Source organism: Pinus tabuliformis, chromosome 1_2 (genome assembly GCF_031772625.1).
Source record: "Pinus tabuliformis cultivar Carrire ecotype Pingquan chromosome 1_2, CPIR1, whole genome shotgun sequence".
Taxonomy (NCBI): Eukaryota; Viridiplantae; Streptophyta; class Pinopsida; order Pinales; family Pinaceae; genus Pinus; species Pinus tabuliformis.
In genome coordinates, this window is record NC_142298.1 from 1,033,325,997 (window position 1) to 1,033,345,701 (window position 19,705).

A 19,705-nucleotide genomic window follows, 5' to 3' on the forward strand; every position below is an offset into this window, starting at 1 on the left:
GTACGCAGGCAGCCTGTTTGCATAGGTGCGTGTACGCTCTGTGCACAAAGCTGCAGTGCGTACAAGTACACACTATGCTTAACTTAGAGGCTGCGTACTTCTAGCAAAACCAAGAAAAGTAAAATCTAACTTAACCCTAAGCTATTCCACCCAAATTCACAGTCAATCAGTCAAAGACCAGAAAGAAAATGACTTTTCTCAAATCAAAGTATCAAACAAAAGAGAAATCAATCAAATCCATGGATTCCCCAGCGGAGTCGCCAATTTGTCATGCGGAAAGAGTCAATTTTGCGGACAAAACCGACCTCCCTAGAAGCTAAGGCTTTCTAGTGACAAACAAGACAATTAAACACTACCTTTCCCTAAATATGCATTTAGAATACAAGTAATCAGATGTTTATAACATACCTTTAGTCCAACGCTTTGTAGTAGTCCAGCCTCGCCAATCCGGATGAGCTCCTCCTTCTCTTTGAAACCTGCATTCACTAACAAACAAAAGATTACATAACACCTGAATAACTCATAAAATAAAACATATTCATCATACAGATCGAGGAGTATATGAAACAAATCATGTATAACAATCTGTTGAGAAAAATGAGTTTATTGTATTAAGTGGAAACAAAAGAAACCATTACAACCTGAGCCTTGGTGTTGTGCAGGTCCCTCCCAGGGTCCAGCAAGAGTTCTCCTTTACTTTGATCAGCTCACCCACTTCCAAATGAAGCTAAGAAAGGATGGGAATCTCTCCTCTCAAGATCTATAAGGGAGTCCTAATTCCAGCAGCATCTACCCTTAGGAATGTTCAGCTTTCAACCTCCCCTCCCTCTGGCCCAATGTCTGTATTTATAGTGCTTTGGAGGAAGTTAATGAGGTCCACCATCAATGGGATAAGCCCCTCTTTGAATGGGATAGCTCCCCTCTTGATGGGATAAGTTCCTCTTTCATAGGGATACATGAACCATCTGGAGGCACTCAACACACGTCAAACAAACTTCTAGAATGCTCTAGAATCGACCAAAAGTAACTTTTTTGAAGTAAAACTCGCGCCTTTTGACCTTTACAGGGGTACGCACCCACCCCTTTACAGACAGAGCGTACAAGTACGCATGGAATGTGAACTTGAGGTGCGTACACACAGGTAAGGCTAAGAGAAACTGCGTACCCAGAGTTATATAGATTTTTAAAGACTTTCTCTCTTTTTTTGGAGTTTGACATGAAGAGCAGAGGTATAAGACTTGCCAAGGAGGATAGTATGACAGTTGATGGAGCCATACTAACTGCAAATAGTCATGGTGACAAATTTTAGTGTAACATGTCTGCTGTCATCGAAGGGGTTTGATATAGGATTAAATCACCCACCATGCCCTGGGTGCATAATAGACAAGTGGAAACCCTCCCCTCAAAGCTGGAAGTTCAAAACGTTGCCTACTGGGCTTTGTTTCTAAGTTTTGAGGGTAGATACTATGATTTTTTGGTGGCTATGAGTGAATAGCATTTGTAAATCATATACTATTACTCTCATACTGAATGGCTCTGCTATTGATTATCTGAATGATACTGGCAAGAAGCCTAGTTTGAATTGTTACCCTAGTGATTTGGTCAAACCCATACCCTGGGATCTGTTATGTTCATTAATAGTTCCCATGATTCTTGTATGATGCCCGTTGAGTCCCAAACCTGCACTTCGCTATATACCTTTTCAGCCTTCTTTTCCATTTACTTCATCCACCAAGCTGTCAAATCATTGCACATTAGTCTAAAAAGAGCTTATGAAATGGTTTCCTAACTATGTTTATGATTGTTGTTTGATTTAGATTTTTGTTCAAGCAGCTGCAGAAACTTGTCACTTTCTGCAGCCAGCTCAAGTTTCCGCAGCCATTTTGTTAAAGACTATGTTACAGGTGTCCAATGGAGAAACCGGCCACATGGGCAAGATGTAAGTGACATGTACATGGAGCGTGTCCCCTCAGTTCAGCCAAATCACTCATAAACGGTCATTGTCAAAGATGGTCAAAGGAAGGGCCAAACCAAGAGTCTTGCGGTGGCACGGCTCTGTTTTGCCCACGTGAAGGTTTGCGTGGCACGATCCTCAATTTCCGGAGGTATTGGCACACCTGTAGATCAACCCGTGAACTGAATCAAGCAGCCACCACTCCATGGATTTAACTGTCATGATTACCATAACGCTAGATCTCAGGCCGTGGAGATTTACGTGTCTCTTTGGCAGCGTAGAATCTAGGAATTAGTTGCAGCATTTTCACTTATAAATAACGCGTTGGTATACGCTAGATAGTTAGCTTTTCAGATGTAATTTTGACTGTTGTTATAAGCCCACTGTATTGTGCTTTACTTTGTCTTATTACTGCACTTTAATATATGAGAAGACAGCATTCCTGAATTCGATTTGTGACTGAGTACTGACTGGCTGAGGTTGCAGAGGGCCCCTGTACACCAAGGCTCTGTATAGTTTCTTACTTGCTTTCATTTATTGTTTTTATAATCATTGCTTGTATATATTGTGTTGTTCTGATGTTCATTTCTATCCATATTTCCCTTTATGTTTTCTCATAACTGTTAGCTGATTAGTGCTTTTCTTACAGGTTTTTGTAGGCAGCCCGGGCAAATTTACATATTTTTAATGACTACTGACATGAGATCATCTTGTCCTTTCTGCTGATTTTCATTTACTGAGTTTTAATTCCAGCATTGTCATTTCTTTCATTTTTGCTTTGCTTATTTACTTTTCTGCCACTTAGATATCATATTACTCATCTGTGTATGATTTCCTTTCTATAGCCAAGCGACTCAATTAGTGAGGAATCATAATATTATTTGATGTAGTATGATTTAGTTTGCTTTCCTGCAAGTTAGAGATTAAATTACTTATGTCATTTTCAAGAATTGGAATATGAATGAGTAGTTAAATCTTAGTTTCCTTTTATGCAATTTGATTTCCTGCAATTTAGATATCATATTACTCAGCTTGTTTATGATTACTTCCTATATCCGGAGCGAGTCGAAAAGGGTCAGAATGTGGGTTGAAGTAGTGTGATTTAGTTTGCTTTGCTTTCAATCTTTGAGTTGCTTTGAGTTCAGTTTTTTATTTTCTTTTTCATATAGCAGTAATGATACTGGGCCATTGTCATTAGTTCACTGTTTTGGTACATTTATTTCCTTTTGAGAATTGATTTCATCATAGTCAGTTTGAAACCTTCTTTGAGAACTTTGAAGTTTGGAAAATCATTGTAGAAATCACCATTACCATCCATACTTGACTTTCAATTTCGCCATCTCACACTAGGGAATCCACAAAAGATAACCCAAAAACAAACTAAAAAACTCAAAAACGACAAAAGACTAAGAAATCGGTTATCTTGCACATACAGTGCACTTCACTTCATCAGTTTACGACTCCCGGATTGACATTTTAAATAGCAATTTAGGACACACTAAATTGATCAAAAATTTTGGCGCCGTTGCCGGGGAAGTGAAACTAGGTAGCCAATTTCTTAAAAAAAAAAAAAAACACAAGAAAATTTCAAGGAAGGAAAATTGATAACCTCTTAAAGTATGCTCTCCTCTTGCACTTAGTGTGAACTGGAGGATCAGAAAAGAGAAAGTTATTGGTTTAATAATTTCTTGAGTATGCTCTCTTTTTGCACCTAGAGTGACCTGGAAGATCAGAAAGAGAATTATTAGCCCGACTTGAAGAAAAAATAAAAAAAAAATGACATGCATAGAGCAAGAGATTCTAGGGGAAGGTTTTTAGCTAGGGAAAAGAGTTCGATTTTTTACAACTCCATCTACTTCAAGGAATAGAGAAGAGACACCTCCATCATCTCCAACTCACACTCCTAGCCTTAGGATTCCTGGAATTCAAGAGGCAGTAGTTGAATTAGGAGACTCTCCCACACCATCCATCGAATCTGAATTAGGAAAAGATCCTTTCTTTCCTTCTACAGGGAGACACATTGTAATTGAAGAAGTAAAATCACCTGAGGTAGAAGAGGGAGAAATTCCTCCTCGTTTTCCATTAGTAGAGGAACCAGAGGACTCTGAAGTCTCTGAGGAAGCTATCATGACAGAGGAGGTAGTAAACGGATTTGGTAGAGGTAGAGGTAGAGGAGGGGGAGGAGGAAACAATGGAGGAGGTAGAGGTAACAATGGGGGAAATAGGGATGGGGACAAATCATTCGGATTTCCTATAGTCGATGAGGATTCTCGAGCAACAATGAAAAACATTTCACCATCTATCCTCCCAAACTTTCATGGGTTAAGAAATGAGGATCCTGAAACATTTCTATTTGAGTTTGAGGTCATGTGTCGAACTTATGATTATCTGGAAGGCTCTCAAAAACTCAAACTGTTTCCTTCAACATTGAAAGGAGCTGCTTTGAAATGGTTTATGGGATTACTCACCCAATCCATTAGGACTTGGAATGATATGAAACAAACATTCTTGGATAGATACATGGACTATTGTATGCCCACCAATCACAAGGATGAAGTATTCAAAATGGTGCAAAGAGAGGATGAAAACTTGGAGGATTTACTTGAAAGATTTCAATACAACCTGAAAAGAGCAAAAATGAGTAACTTAGATGAGGAAACTTTGAAAGCCCTTCTATTGAAAGCCATTAGAGATGAATGGATAGACATTTTGAACATGATGGGAAAAGGAGATATATCTCAACTTTCACTTCATGATATAGCAGAGCTATGTGTCCATCTCTCAAGGGGAAAATCTAAAACCGGAAAGGGCCTAGAGATCCTTCTCTCATTAGAGTAAACAAATCTGCAACTGGATCAGTAAGTAGAGCTGAGATTGGAAACATGCTTGATGAATTCAAAACTGATATCTTAGGGAGTCTTAGTGAAGAACTAGACACCCTTAAAATACAAAACAAGCAGAAAGCAGAAGCTGAAGCTTTGGCCATCTTTTGCCCAAAATGTAGAAATAAACATGCTCTAAGGGAATGTCCCTTGGATGCAAAAGTTGTAGAAACATGTGTGATTTGTTCAGAGAATCATGAGACCAAGTATTGTCCTTCAATTCCTGGACTTAAAGTTGTCTTTCAAGAAGATCCAAATACAATTGAGTCTCTCTGTTTTGTTGCAAGGAGACCTTGGCAGAGGCAACAAAACCAAGGGTTTAACAACTCTATGAGCTTTCAACCCCCATCGAATTGGAATCCTTGGCAACAACCTTGGTCCCAACCTCAAAATCATTTTCAATCATGGGTACAAGGTATGCAAAATCCTTATGGGAGATTTGCTCAATTTTATCAATATCCTCCATCTTTTCAAAACCAACAAGCTCCACAACTTCCAAATCAAAATCCACAACTATCATTTCCATTTCCACAACAACAACAACCTTCTCAACAGAATCCAAATTCTCAACTCTTGCTTCCATTCCAACAGAAGCCAAATCAACTTCCTTCCCAGCCATTGCCAAACCCCAACAATAAAAACCCTCAAAATGCTTACATGGTAGAAGGTCAACAATTTCCTACCTATATGATTGTTCCTCTCAATGATGTACAACTCAGATCTGGTAGAGTTTTAGATAAACCTTCTATAGATGCCCAAAAGCAAAGCATTTCTGAGGAAGATTCTCTTGAAGCCAATAAAGGTTCTGAAGCATCTCTTCAAAACCCAAGCACTCAAAAAGAAAAATAAAAAGAATCAACCCCCACAACTCCTATAGTTGAGCAACCTGCACCTTCATCCACACCTCCTTTTCCTGAAAGATTACAAATTGACAAAGGGGTGGAAAAACAAATCTTGTTGCCTGACTATGATTTTCTAGATGAATTAAAGAATGTCTGTATCAAGATTCCCTTGTTACAAGCCATTAGAGACATTCCTATTCTAGCAAAAACAATAAAGGAGTTGAGTCTTAAAAGACCAGGAAGGAAACCAAGAGATACAAGAAGAATCCACCTGGTAGGAAAAATTGCAGATATCATGATGGGAAAAATTACTATGCAGAAGTATGTAGATCCCGGTAGTCCAATTGTCAAAACACATATCAATGGGGTAGAAATTCCAAATACTTTGATTGATTTAGGGGCTGCTATCAACATTATGAGTAGACAAACTATGGAACAATTGAAACTTCATAATCTTCTTTTTACACCTACTTTACTGCAACTTGCAGATCGATCAATTATCAAACCATATGGTGTATTAGAAGACATTTCGGTCTCCTTAGACTCTTGGGAATATCCAGTAGATTTCATGATTTTAACTCCCAAGAGTAATTTAGGAGGACACCCTCTCATCTTAGGAAGACCTTGGCTAGCCACAATTGATGCTTTTATTAGTTGTAGGTCTGGGGATATGTATATTTCTGATGGTAATTCAACAAAGAAATTCAATCTGTATCCTCCAGCAAAAACAATTACAGAAATAGGAGATAATGAGTGGGTTGATGATGAGGATACTATACAACCTGTCTTTACCATTTCTGAAATCAGTGAAGATAGTCAAATTCTGAACACATTAGAAAATTTTGAAACATCTTCAGAATATGACAACACACAATTTCAGTTAGATTCTGACATTGAGTATCTATCATCTAGACAAATGTCTCTTTTCTCTATGGAAGAGTTTGGTAGTTCCGCCATTGAGATCTTTCCAGGTAAAACATTGAATATCAAAAAAAACTTGGAAAGATCACAACAGGGAGAGCTAACCAAAATCTTGCAAAAACATTCTACTACATTTGCATGGGAGTATACTGATATGAAAGGTATTGACCCTAAGACTTGCATTCATCACATCTACATAGAGGAAAACAGTAGACCAATCAGACAACCTCAGAGAAGGATGAATCCAAACCTTAGGGAGATAGTGAAAGAAGAGCTTCAAAAATTACTCAATGTAAACTTCATTTATCCAATTTCAGATAGCCGATGGGTTTCTCCTTTGGTTATAGTACCTAAAAAGAATGGTAAATGGAGGGTATGCATTGATTACAGGGAATTGAACAAAGCAACTTTGAAGGATCACTTTCCTTTACCCTTTATCGATCAGGTATTAGATACTTTAGCAGGAAAAAAGTATTTTTCATTCTTGGATGGTTTTAGTGGATATAATCAGATTCAGGTAGCACCTGAAGATCAGGATAAGACCACATTTACTTGTCCATGGGGAACTTTTTCTTACCGAGTACTTCCTTTTGGATTATGTAATGCACCCGCAACATTTCAAAGGGCAGTACTATGAATCTTTTCCGATCTAATCCATGATTGTGTAGAGGTTTATATGGATGATTTTGCAGTTTATGGTAATTCATTTGAAGAGGCATTAGAGAATTTGGAAAAAGTCCTTATAAGGTGTAAAGAAACAAACCTTTCATTGAGTCATGAAAAATGCTTTATGATGTTTACTGAAGGGATTGTTTTAGGACATCATATTTCATGGGATGGGATTAAAGTTGATAGGTCAAAAGTTGAAGTCATCTCCAAGTTGCCTATTCCAAATTGTCAGAAAGATGTTAGAGGTTTCCTTGGATTTACTGGATACTATAGAAGATTTATTGAAAAATTCACCAAGATAGCATCTCCACTCTTCAAATTACTTACAAAGGACTGTGAATTCAAATGGGATCCTGATTGTCAATCCACATTTGAAACTTTGAAAACAAGAATATCTGAAGCACCCATTCTGAGAGGGCCAAATTGGAAACTTCCTTTCCATATTTCTACAGATGCTTCAGATACAGCTCTAGGAGCTGTGTTGGGTCAAAAGGATTTAGTTCCTTATTCCATTTACTACACCAGTAAAAATTTGACTCCCACCGAGTTAAACTATACTGTGACTGAAAAAGAGTTCTTAGCTGTTGTTCATGCAATAAATAAGTTTAGACATTATATAACAGGCTATGAAACTTTTGTCCATACTGATCATTCTGCAATTAGATATTTAATGAACAAACCTGTTACTAATGGAAGAGTTACAAGATGGCTCTTACTTTTACAAGAATTCAATATTACTGTGTTGGATAGACCAGGGAAACAAAATACAATAGCTGATTTCTTGTCTAGAATCCAAAATACTAATGAAGATTCTCCTGTAGAGGATAAGTTTCCAGATGAATATTTATTTGCAGTAACTACTAAGACTCCTTGGTATGCAGATATTGCTAACTATTTGGTTACAGGGAAGCTACCTCCACATTTATTTCCTAGTGAAAAAAGAAGAATTATTCAAGAGAGTTCGAATTATTCATGGATTTCTAATGAATTGTTTAAAACATGGCTAGATTGTGTGATTAGAAGATGTGTTCGGGAAGATGAAATGCCTGACATCCTCAAGGCATGTCATGATGCACCATGCGGTGGACACTTTGCTGACAAAAGGACGGCCTATAAAATCCTTTCTTTAGGATATTATTGGCCTTCCCTTTTCAAAGATGCAAAACAATATGTCAGAAGGTGTGACAGCTGCCAAAGAGTTGGGAGACCGACTCTTTCAAATGAAATGTCATTACAACCACAAGTACTCATCGAACCATTTGAAAAATGGGCTTTAGATTTCATTGGACCCATTAATCCACCATCTAAATAGAAGAAGTATATATTGGTATGCACTGATTATGTCACTAAATGGGTAGAAGCCAAAGCATTTCCTTCTGCCACTGAAAATTCAGTTGTTCATTTTCTTTATGAGGATATTTTTACTCGTTTTGGTGTCCCAAGAGAAATTTTGACAGATCAGGGAAGTCAATTTACATCTAACTTGATGGAGAAGCTGATGGAAGAATACAAAATCAAGCACAGAAAATCTACTCCTTACCATCCGCAAGCAAATGGCCAAGTGGAGTCTACAAACAAAGTTCTTGAGAGCATCATCACCAAAACTGTCCATCTACACAGAAGAGATTGGGCAAAGAGGCTTCCTGAAGACTTGTGGGCCTATAGAAGTACATGGAGGAATACAACAGGACATTCTCCCTATGAACTTGTTTATGGGAAAGAAGTCCTGCTCCCCATTGAGTTTCAAGTCAAGACTTTCAAGATGGCAGTCCAGTTGGGGATGAATCTATTAGAAGCCCAAAAGCACAGAATGGAGCAGCTGAATGAGCTAGATGAGATCAGACAAGAAGCAATTTTAAGGACTGATCTAGTTCAACATCAAAGAGCTAAGTGGCATGACAGATATATCAAAGAGAAAAAGTTTCAAGAGGGAGATTGGGCGCTATTGTTTGATTCCAAGTTTAAAGACTTCAAAGGTAAATTTCAGACCCATTGGCTTGGGCCATATGAGATTGACAAAGTCTTTAACAATGGAGTAGTAAGAATCAAGACCATTGATGAATTTCAGACTCCTCTTATTGTGAATGGCCACCGATTGAAAATTTATCATAAGCCACTCTCAAAAGAGGAATTTGTCAAAATGTTCCAAGAGAATTTTGCAATAAGGTTGGTGGAGAAGAATCCTTCTTCCCCACCAGCCTAGCCTTTGTTTCTTTCAGTTAAAAAAAAAAAAAAAATTGTATAAGCCTGAAAACCAATCATAGATTGGCGGTCTTATACAGAAAATATAGAGTGAAAATCAGGGACACCTAACACTCTATATTTTCCAAAAAAAAAAAAAATCTCTCCTCTCCTTCTTTTTCCATCTTCACTCCACCTCATTTACCATTTCACTCCATCTCCATCTCATTCTCATTTTCATTCCACTTCACTCCGCTTCACTTTCACTCCATTCCACTCATTTCATTTTCATTTCATCAATAAAAGTCCCTTTCAGGACTATTTTCACTCAGTTAGTTCTTTTCTAACTATCTTTGTTCAGCTAAGTGGGTGTTGTCCCAGTTTCTGCAGCTGGAAGCAGTTTCAAATTCACAGTCAAAATGTTAGTGCAGTAATCATGAAAATGCAGGTGTAATTGAGCAAATGCTATGAAGACATGGAGCATCTCCAAGACATCAAGGAAGAGCAGTTGGTTAAAAGCTATGAGCAAGAAATGACAAAGTTTCCAAAGGTATGAGCAATTTTTTTTTCAAATAGCAATTAAAGTCATGATTATGCATAGTTATCAAACCATAAAAGTTCTACTATGTGCAATGATTCGGTACGATAGCTCCATTACCCACTCCTATTCCACGATATTACTCCACACACCATGCATTCATTTCTTAACGGTCTCATGATTGATTTTCGGGTTTAAACTCAAGTTGACTGCACTTTCATTTACCACCTGTACTCATGAGATGTGACCAATCCCATTACGGCTCCTCTCCACCGCATTTCCCGCAGCCATCCATTAAAACGTGTGATATTTCGTACGCAGCCGTTAATTCAAAAAAATCTCGACTCCACTCTGTTCACTTACCATTTTATTAAGATCATCCTCTTCACATACACGCATTTCAACTTGTGAACTCATTTGCGACTGCTCATCCTTTGTTCCGCCTGTAATCCGAAGCATTCCTGTTACCTACTACCGATTGCAGCCACTGCATTTTACCATAAACCCTGCAACTGAGCTACCTTCCCTCTGCTAAAACCTCACACGCAATTGAATCCTCAGTTGAAATCCAAAACAGAGGAAGGAATGGGAAAACTACTAAGGGCAGAACCAGAAGGACCGAAATATTTAGAAGGTTACCCTCAAGCAAAAGATTTGCTGAAGAAAGCCAAATGGTTACGCTTCATCCAAAAGTTTAAAGGCTATAATAAAGAGGTAACCAAAGCTTTTTCACGGTCTTTCGATGGCCAAATGGTGGAGATTGGAGACTTGAAGCTCACGGTGACTGAAACAACAGTAGCAGCTGCCACAGGCTTACCCCAGGAAGGTGAGCGATGGTTCAAAAACAAAAGCGTGGATGAACAGGCATGGAGAATTATGCTAAGAAACCCAGGTATGGTCACCACTATATTTACTAAAGGAATTCTTGTTCATGCTTTGAAGGAAGAATGGGCCAGTCTGCTGTTAGTTATCCAAAAATTTGTCACTTGTGAAGGACGCTTTGGTTCAATGTACATGTACCATGCTAGACTGTTGATGAATTTCTTAGAGAATCAGACTCTTAATTTGCCTTATTTCTTACTGTTGAGTTTGAAGAAGATGAGTATTACAGTCCAAAAACACATAGGCAATATAGAACCTCATCTATATCATCATGGACTTGTAAAAATTCTCATTGAGGACCAACTAAAGAAAAACAAAGATACCTGGGAACAATTCTTGATAAGAAACTACTTTCAAGAGCCATCTGAGGCCTCTGAAAGTAGTACACCAAAGACACCAAGAAAAAGTAGGAGAAAAGAAAAAAGTACCATAGTCCAAGACTCCCCTACTACAGAAACTCAAGAAGTTGGTCAAAAAGAAAAAGAGAACAGAACTAAAGACAAGAAATAGAGAAAAGAGAAAGGAAAAAGACCCATCCAAAAAGTCTACCAATCACCTGAGCCATCCATAGAAGAGGATTATCAACCACTGTCAGAGAGATTAGTGCATCTTCAAGAACAGGCTGCCATAGCAAAGAAAAAGGAAAAAGGGAAACAGAGTATACAAGAAAGGAGTACTAGTCCACCATACTTAAGGAGAAGCACCAGGGTAAGAGGAAAGGGGAGTAAAACACAAATAAAACGGCCATACTTCATTGACTTGGGTGGAGAGACACCTGAGAAACCTCCAGCTGGTCGTAGTCCGCCTCGTCCTCAGCCAAGCATTGAAACTAGTCCTCCACATGATGAAAGCCCTTCTCAGCCAGAGCTAGAAAGCAGTCTTCCTCCTCCACAAGATTTTGAACTCAGTCCAAGAAAGACACCTGAAGTAGATCCCAATCAATAAGAGGTATATGAATACTTGGAATCTTTACAAAAATCAGCTGCAGGTTCGAGTACCACTCTGCCACCAGATGCACAAGTTCAGTCCTTAAAACAAGAGGTATTTGAATTAGAGGTCCTAAACAGGCATATCAAGCAAGAAAATGAAGCACTCAAGGAGCAGAGTAAATTAGATAAAATTATTCATGATAACACTATGCTTCATTTGGGACTATGGCAAAAGAAAAACAAGAAACTGAAGAAAAAATGCAAAAAGTTGAGCAGAGCATTGATCAATCTCAAATTCAGATGTCTAATAAGGAAACCCAGGATGGTGGTAGCACCAAAGAAGAAGAAAAGAGGGCTAAATGTCCTAGCAGAAGCTTCAGAACATATGGATTAGAGGGGAATGACTAAATTTTGGTTGCATGAGGACATGCAACACCTTCACAGTGAGGGTATGTTGAGTCCCAAACCTGTGCTTCCCTATATACCTTTTCAACCTTCTTTTCATTTACTTCATCCACCAAGCTGCCAAATCATTGCATATTAGTCTAAAAAGAGCTTATGAAATGGTTTCCTAACTATGTTTATGACTGTTGTTTGATTTAGATTTTTGTTCAAGCAGCTGCGGAAACTTGTCACTTTCCGCAGCCAGCTCAAGTTTCCGCAACCATTTTGTTAAATACTATGTTACAGGTGTCCAATGGAGAAACCGGCCACATGGGCAAGCTGTAAGTGACATGTACATGGAGCGTGTCCCCTCAGTTCAGCCAAATCACTCATAAATGGTCATGGTCAAAGACGGTCAAAGGAAGGGCCAAACCAAGAGTCTTGCAGTGGCACGGCTCTGTTTTGCCCACGTGAAGGTTTGCGTGGCATGATCTTCAATTTATAGAGGTATTGGCACACCTGTAGATCAACCCGTGAACTGAATCGAGCAGCCACCACTCCATGGATTTAACTGTCATGATTACCATAACGCTAGATCTCAGGCCGTGGAGATTTACGTGTCTCTTTGGCAGCGTAGAATCTAGGAATTAGTTGCAGCATTTTCACTTATAAATAACGCATTGGTATACGCTGGATAGTTAGCTTTTCAGATGTAATTTTGACTGTTGTTATAAGCCCACTGTACTATGCTTTACTTTGTCTTATTACTGCACTTTAATATATGAGAAGACAGCATTCCTGAATTCGATTTGTGACTGAGTATTGACTGGCTGAGGTTGCAGAGGGCCCCTGTACACCAAGGCTCTGTATAGTTTCTTACTTGCTTTCATTTACTATTTTTATAATCATTGCTTGTATATATTGCGTTGTTCTGATGTTCATTGCTGTCCATATTTCCCTTTATGTTTTCTCATAACTGTTAGCTGATCAGTGCTTTTCTTACAAGTTTTTGTAGGCAGCCCGGGCAAATTTACATATTTTTAATGACTACTGACATGAGATCATCTTGTCCTTTCTGCTGATTTTCATTTACTGAGTTTTAATTCCATCATTGTCATTTCTTTCATTTTTGCTTTGCTTATTTACTTTTCTACCACTTAGATATCATATTACTCATCTGTTTATGATTTCCTTTCTATAGCCAAGTGACTCAATTAGTGAGGAATCAGGATATTATTTGATGTAGTATGATTTAGTTTGCTTTCCTGCAAGTTAGAGATTAAATTACTTATGTCATTTTCAAGAATTGAAATATGAATGAGTAGTTAAATCTTAGTTTCCTTTTATGCAATTTGATTTCCTGCAATTTAGATATCATATTACTCAGCTTGTTTATGATTACTTCCTATAGCCGGAGCGAGTCGAAAGGTGAAGGGTCAGAATGTGGGTTGAAGTAGTGTGATTTAGTTTGCTTTGCTTTCAATCTTTGAGTTGCTTTGAGTTTAGTTTTTTATTTTCTTTTTCATACAGCAGTAAGGATATTGGGGCATTGTCACTAGTTCACTGTTTTGGTACATTTATTTCCTTTTGAGAATTGATTTCATCATAGTCAGTTTGAAACCTTCTTTTTGAGAACTTTGAAGTTTGGAAAATCATTGTAGAAATCACCATTACCATCCATACTTGACTTTCAATTTCGCCATCTCACACTAGGGAATCCACAGAAGATAAACCCAAAAACAAACTAAAAACTCAAAAACGACAAAAGATTAAGAAATCGGTTATCTTACACATACAGTGCACTTCACTTCACCAGTTTACGACTCCCGGATTGACATTTTAAATAGCAATTTAGGACACACTAAATTGACCAAACAATGCCTATATCAAGTCCATCTTGCAGGAGCATGCACACTAAACTAGAGGAAAGCCATGAAAGGCATAGGGTAAGATCATATTATGAAAAGTATGCTTCAGACAGTAGGATATATTTAAGACATCATATTGGACAGAAAATATATTTAAGAGTTCGTATTGCTTGTAGAGTAAAGAAATTATTGCCAGAGTAGACTTTTAAGGTTTTAGTTTTTATGGTTATTAATCGATACTACAAAAGGATTATTGTGTTTGATAAGTTTATTAAGCTGTCTGGTAATGGGACCTCTTGTAGCTCAATGTTTTTTACCAATTGGTTGGCACATTAAAAATTCAGTTGAATTAGTTTATTGCATTAAGGTGGTTTGTTTCCAAAGTTGATTGTTAGTGTTTGACTTCTGTCTGTTAACTGATTGCTCCATTGAACTTGTTGCCATTCCATGTTTGTTATTTCAATTCAGTTTAGATTGGGATGTTTTCCTTTTATATGAACTATGTATTGTTTTTGAAGCATGTTAAATAAATCAACAATAAAAATTTGGACTCTACCATATATCTCCATTTTCAGATTATCCATGCCTTCCACTAACAGATGAAGTTTATGTTTATGTCTGCAGTTCCTCTTGTCAGTGGACAAAGGCTACAGAAATATGTTTACGATAAGATCTCAAATGAAATACCTGAAGGGCCTTACTGTCTTGTTTACATTCATACCTCTGTTCAAAGGAGTGAAAACTGCCCCGACGTGTCTACTTTGTGGTTGATCTATGAAGAACTTCCTCCGGCTTTTAAGGAAAGGCTTCAGGTGGTGTATTTCCTACATCCAGGGCTTCAGTCAAGACTATTTTTTGCAACCCTTGGCCATTTCTTCTTGAGTGCAGGGTGAGTATTAAGCTGAGTTTTCATTTTGATTCAAATAATTCATTAGAACTAATTGTTGCAGATGTGCTCATGCAGTTTTTGATGTGTTATGCAGTTTATACTGGAAACTGAAGTATGTAAATCGTCTAGAATTTATCTGGGATTACATTAGGAAGGGACAGATTGAGATTCCTGATTTTGTGTATGACCATGATGATCAACTGGAAGACAGACCTTTGATGGACTATGGTGTTGAAACATGATTATTGTTTGTACCTTGTGTCTACTGTCCTCGAAGGGGTCTGATATAGGATTAAATCACCCACCATGCCCTAGGTGCATAATAGACAAGTGGAAACCCTCCCCTCAAAGCTGGTAGTTCAAAAAGTTGCCTGCTGGGCTTTGTTTCTAATTTTGGAGGGTAGATACTATGATTTTTAGGTGGCTATGAGTGAATAACATTTGTAAATCATATACTATTACTCTCATACTGAATGGCTTTGCTATTGATTATTTGAATGATACTGGCAAGAAACCTAGTTTGAATTGTTACACTAGTGATTTGGTCAAACCCATACCTTGGGATCTGTTATGTTCATTAATAATTCCCATTATTCTTGTATGATGCCTATATCAAGTCCATCTTGCAGGAGCATGCACACTAAACTAGAGGAAAGCCATGAAAGGCATAGGGTAAGATCATATTATGAAAAGTATGCTTAAGACAGTAGGATATATTTAAGACATCATATTGGACAAAAAAAATATTTAAGAGTTCGTATTGCTTGTAGAGTGAAGAAATTTTTGGTGTTGTGCTAAGAGTTTTCTTCCATCTCTAATACATAGAATTTGGTTTTTCCTCTTCCCCTCTTTCTCCCTTTGTATCTTCATCTATACATCTATTGCAGTGGCCACTGCATAAATTCTCCCAGAATTGTTATGCTTGTGGTTTTATTTTCTGCGTGCATAATAATATAAGGTCTTGTTTAACATTTTTGCAATATATTCTTCCTCTTTCTTCTTTGTATCTATATCCAAGCACTGTGCCATATCTTCAACCTACGCCAGCACTATTTCAATTCCATGGCATTGATGAACTATTTCATTTTCCATTTTTCCATGAGGATACAACTATATTGTAGTGACCCTTGAGCCATCTTGAAATCGATGAACAATTCGATTTTCCATTTTACCACGAGGATACAACTATATTGTAGTGACCCCTGAGCCATCTTGAAATTGCCAGAGTAGACTTTTAAGGTTTTAGTTTTTATGGTTATTAATCGATACTACAAAAGGATTATTGTGTTTGATAAGTTTATTAAGCTGTCTGGTAATGGCACCTCTTGTAGCTCAATGTTTTTTGCCAATTGGTTGGCACATTAAAAATTCAGTCGAATTAGTTTATTGCATTAAGGTGGTTTGTTTCCAAAGTCGATTGTTAGTGGTTGAGTTCTGTCTGTTAACTGATTGCTCCATTGAACCTGTTGCCATTCCATGTTTTTTATTTCAATTCAGTTCAGATTGGGATGTTTTCCTTTTATATGAACTATGTATTGTTTTTGAAGCATGTTAAATAAATCAGCGATAACAATTTGGACTCTACCATATATCTCCCTTTCCATATTATCCATGCCTTCCACTAAGTGATGAAGTTTATATTTATGTCTACAGCTCCAATTATCAGTGGACAAAGGCTACAGAAATATGTTTACGATAAGATCTCAAATGAAATACCTGAAGGGCCTTACTGTCTTGTTTACATTCATACCTCTATTCAAAGGAGTGAAAACTGCCCCAGCGTGTCTACTTTGTGGTTGATCTATGAAGAACTTCCTTCGTCTTTTAAGGAAAGGCTTCAGGTGGTGTATTTCCTACATCCAGGGCTTCAACCAAGACTGTTTTTTGCAACCCTTGGTCGTTTCTTCTTGAGTGCAGGGTGAGTATTAAGTTGAGTTTGCATTTTGATTCAAATAATTCATTAGAACTAATTGTTGCAGATGTGCTCATGCAATTTTTGATGTGTTATGTAGTTTATACTGGAAATTGAAGTATGTAAATCATCTAGAATTTATCTAGGATTACATTAGGAAGGGACAGATTGAGATTCCTGATTTTGTGTATGACCATGATGATCAACTAGAAGATAGACCTTTGATGGACTATGGTGTTGAAACATGATTACTGTTTGTACCTTGTGTCTACTGTCCTCGAAGTGGTCTGATATAGGATTAAATCACCCACCATGCCCTGGGTGCATAATAGACAAGTGGAAAACCTCCCCTCAAAGTTGGAAGTTCAAAAAGTTGCCTGTTGGGCTTTGTTTCTAATTTTGGAATGTAGATACTATGATTTTTTGGTGGCTATGAGTGAACATCATTTATAAATCATATACTATTACTCTCATACTGAATGGCTCTGCTATTGATTATCTGAATGATACTGGAAAGCAACCTAGTTTGAATTGTTACCCTAGTGATTTGGTCAAACCCATACCCTGGGATCTGTTATGTTCATTAATGATTCCCATGATTCTTGTATGATGCCTATATCAAGTCCATCTTGCAAGAGCATGTGCACTAAACTAGAGGAAAGCCATGAAAGGCATAGGGTAAGATCATATTATGAAAAGTATGCTTCAGACAGTAGGATATATTTAAGACATCATATTGGACAGAAAATATATTTAAGAGTTCGTATTGCTTGTAGAGTGAAGAAATTATTGGTGTTGGGCTAAGAGTTTTCTTCCATCTCTAATACATAGAATTTGGTTTTTCCTCTTCCCCTCTTTCTCCCTTTGTATCTTCATCTATACATCTATTGCAGTGGCCACTGCATAAATTCTCCCAGAATTGTTATGCTTGTGGTTTTATTTTCTGCGTGCATAATAATATAAGGTCTTGTTTAACATTTTTGCAATATATTCTTCCTCTTTCTTCTTTGTATCTATATCCAAGCACTGTGCCATATCTTCAACCTATGCCAGCACTATTTCAATTCCATGGCATCGATGAACAATTTCATTTTCCATTTTTCCATGAGGATACAACTATATTGTAGTGACCCTTGAGCCATCTTGAAATCGATGAACAATTCGATTTTCCATTTTACCACGAGGATACAACTATATTTTAGTGACCCTTGAGCCATCTTGAAATTGCCAGAGTAGACTTTTAAGGTTTTAGTTTTTATGGTTATTAATCGATACTACAAAAGGATTATTGTGTTTGATAAGTTTATTAAGCTATCTGGTAATGGCACCTCTTGTAGCTCAATGTTTTTTACCAATTGGTTGGCACATTAAAAATTCAGTCGAATTAGTTTATTGCGTTAAGGTGGTTTGTTTCCAAAGTGGATTGTTAGCGGTTGAGTTCTATCTATTAACTGATTGCTCCATTGAACCTATTGCCATTCCATGTTTGCTATTTCAATTCAGTTCAGATTGGGATGTTTTCCGTTTATATGAACTATGTATTGTTTTTGAAGCATGTTAAATAAATCAGCAATAAAAATTTGGACTCTACCATATATCTCCCTTTTCAGATTATCCATGCCTTCCACTAAGAGATGAAGTTTATATTTATGTCTGCAGCTCCTCTTGTCAGTGGACAAAGGTTACAGAAATATGTTTACGATAAGATCTCAAATGAAATACCTGAAGGGCCTTACTGTCTTGTTTACATTCATATCTCTGTTCAAAGGAGTGAAAACTACCCCGGTGTGTCTACTTCGTGGTTGATCTATGAATAAATTCCTCTGGCTTTTAAGGAAAGGCTTCAGGTGGTGTATTTCCTACATTCAGGGCTTCAGTCAAGACCATTTTTTGCAACCCTTGGCCGTTTCTTCTTGAGTGCAGGGTGAGTATTAAGCTGAGTTTTCATTTTGATCCAAATAATTCATTAGAACTAATTGTTGTAGATGCGCTCATGCAGTTTTTGATGTGTTATGCAATTTATACTGGAAACTGAAGTATGTAAATCGTCTAGAATTTATCTGGGATTACATTAGGAAGGGACAGATTGAGATTCCTGATTTTGTGTATGACCATGATGATCAACTGGAAGACAGACCTTTGATGGACTATGGTGTTGAAACAGATCCCTTTCAAGTTTATGACATGGCTGCCATTGGATCATCTGATTCTTGATACTCCTTGAGATGGGCCTCCTAGGCACTGTGCAAACTTTATCCATCAATTATGGCCATTTGTTGTACAACATTTTATTTTCATGCTTTTCCTTCTGTATGCAAATGTGAGTGATCCCTTTCCAAGTGACTTCCCTTGACAGGAGACTGTGTTCTTGAGAGAAGGCACTTTCTTGTTTTTCTATTGCAGTTTAGTTATCCAAAATCCTTGTGCTATAAAATTATGCCATTCCGCATTGGGTGTACATATATGTAAATAGTCAAACCTGAAAACATGGCAGCATGCAGTTACTATGCTTTAGTAGTTCATCTTGCCGAAGGTGTTGATGGAAAAAAGGGTGTGTAGTGCAGAAGCATGGTGCAGATTATTGTCATTGGAAAGAAAATCTACTTTTTGTGTTAAAACTTGGCTTTCAAAAGTTTCAAAAGCATGCCTAGCACACATTGTCTGCAGGGTTTTTGCCTCAAAGCTAGCCAATTTCCACTACTTGACTGAAGAACTACTCTTATAGTCAAATTTGTATTTTCACTGTTGAATTAACTTTTGATGTACCTTCTATGTACAGAATAATATATCCTGTCATGAAGAAAAACTTCATAACTCTTCCTGTTTGCTAAAATTTCAAAAATGTGCAGTGTTT

General features: G+C 37.4%; 2 protein-coding genes across 2 annotated transcripts; both read left to right on the top strand.

Moving 5' to 3' along the window:
• Positions 1-14,649: 14,649 nt before the first annotated feature.
• LOC149209653 (uncharacterized) lies at positions 14,650-15,181 on the top strand. The gene is made up of 2 exons (XM_089398696.1): positions 14,650-14,939; positions 15,034-15,181. Exons 1-2 carry the CDS (start codon positions 14,650-14,652, stop codon positions 15,179-15,181), a joined length of 438 nt encoding a protein of 145 aa, XP_089254822.1.
• A 3,304-nt stretch (positions 15,182-18,485) lies between these two features.
• Positions 18,486-19,065, top strand: LOC149209654 (uncharacterized). The gene is made up of 2 exons (XM_089398697.1): positions 18,486-18,636; positions 18,851-19,065. Exons 1-2 carry the CDS (start codon positions 18,486-18,488, stop codon positions 19,063-19,065), a joined length of 366 nt encoding a protein of 121 aa, XP_089254823.1.
• Positions 19,066-19,705: the final 640 nt, after the last annotated feature.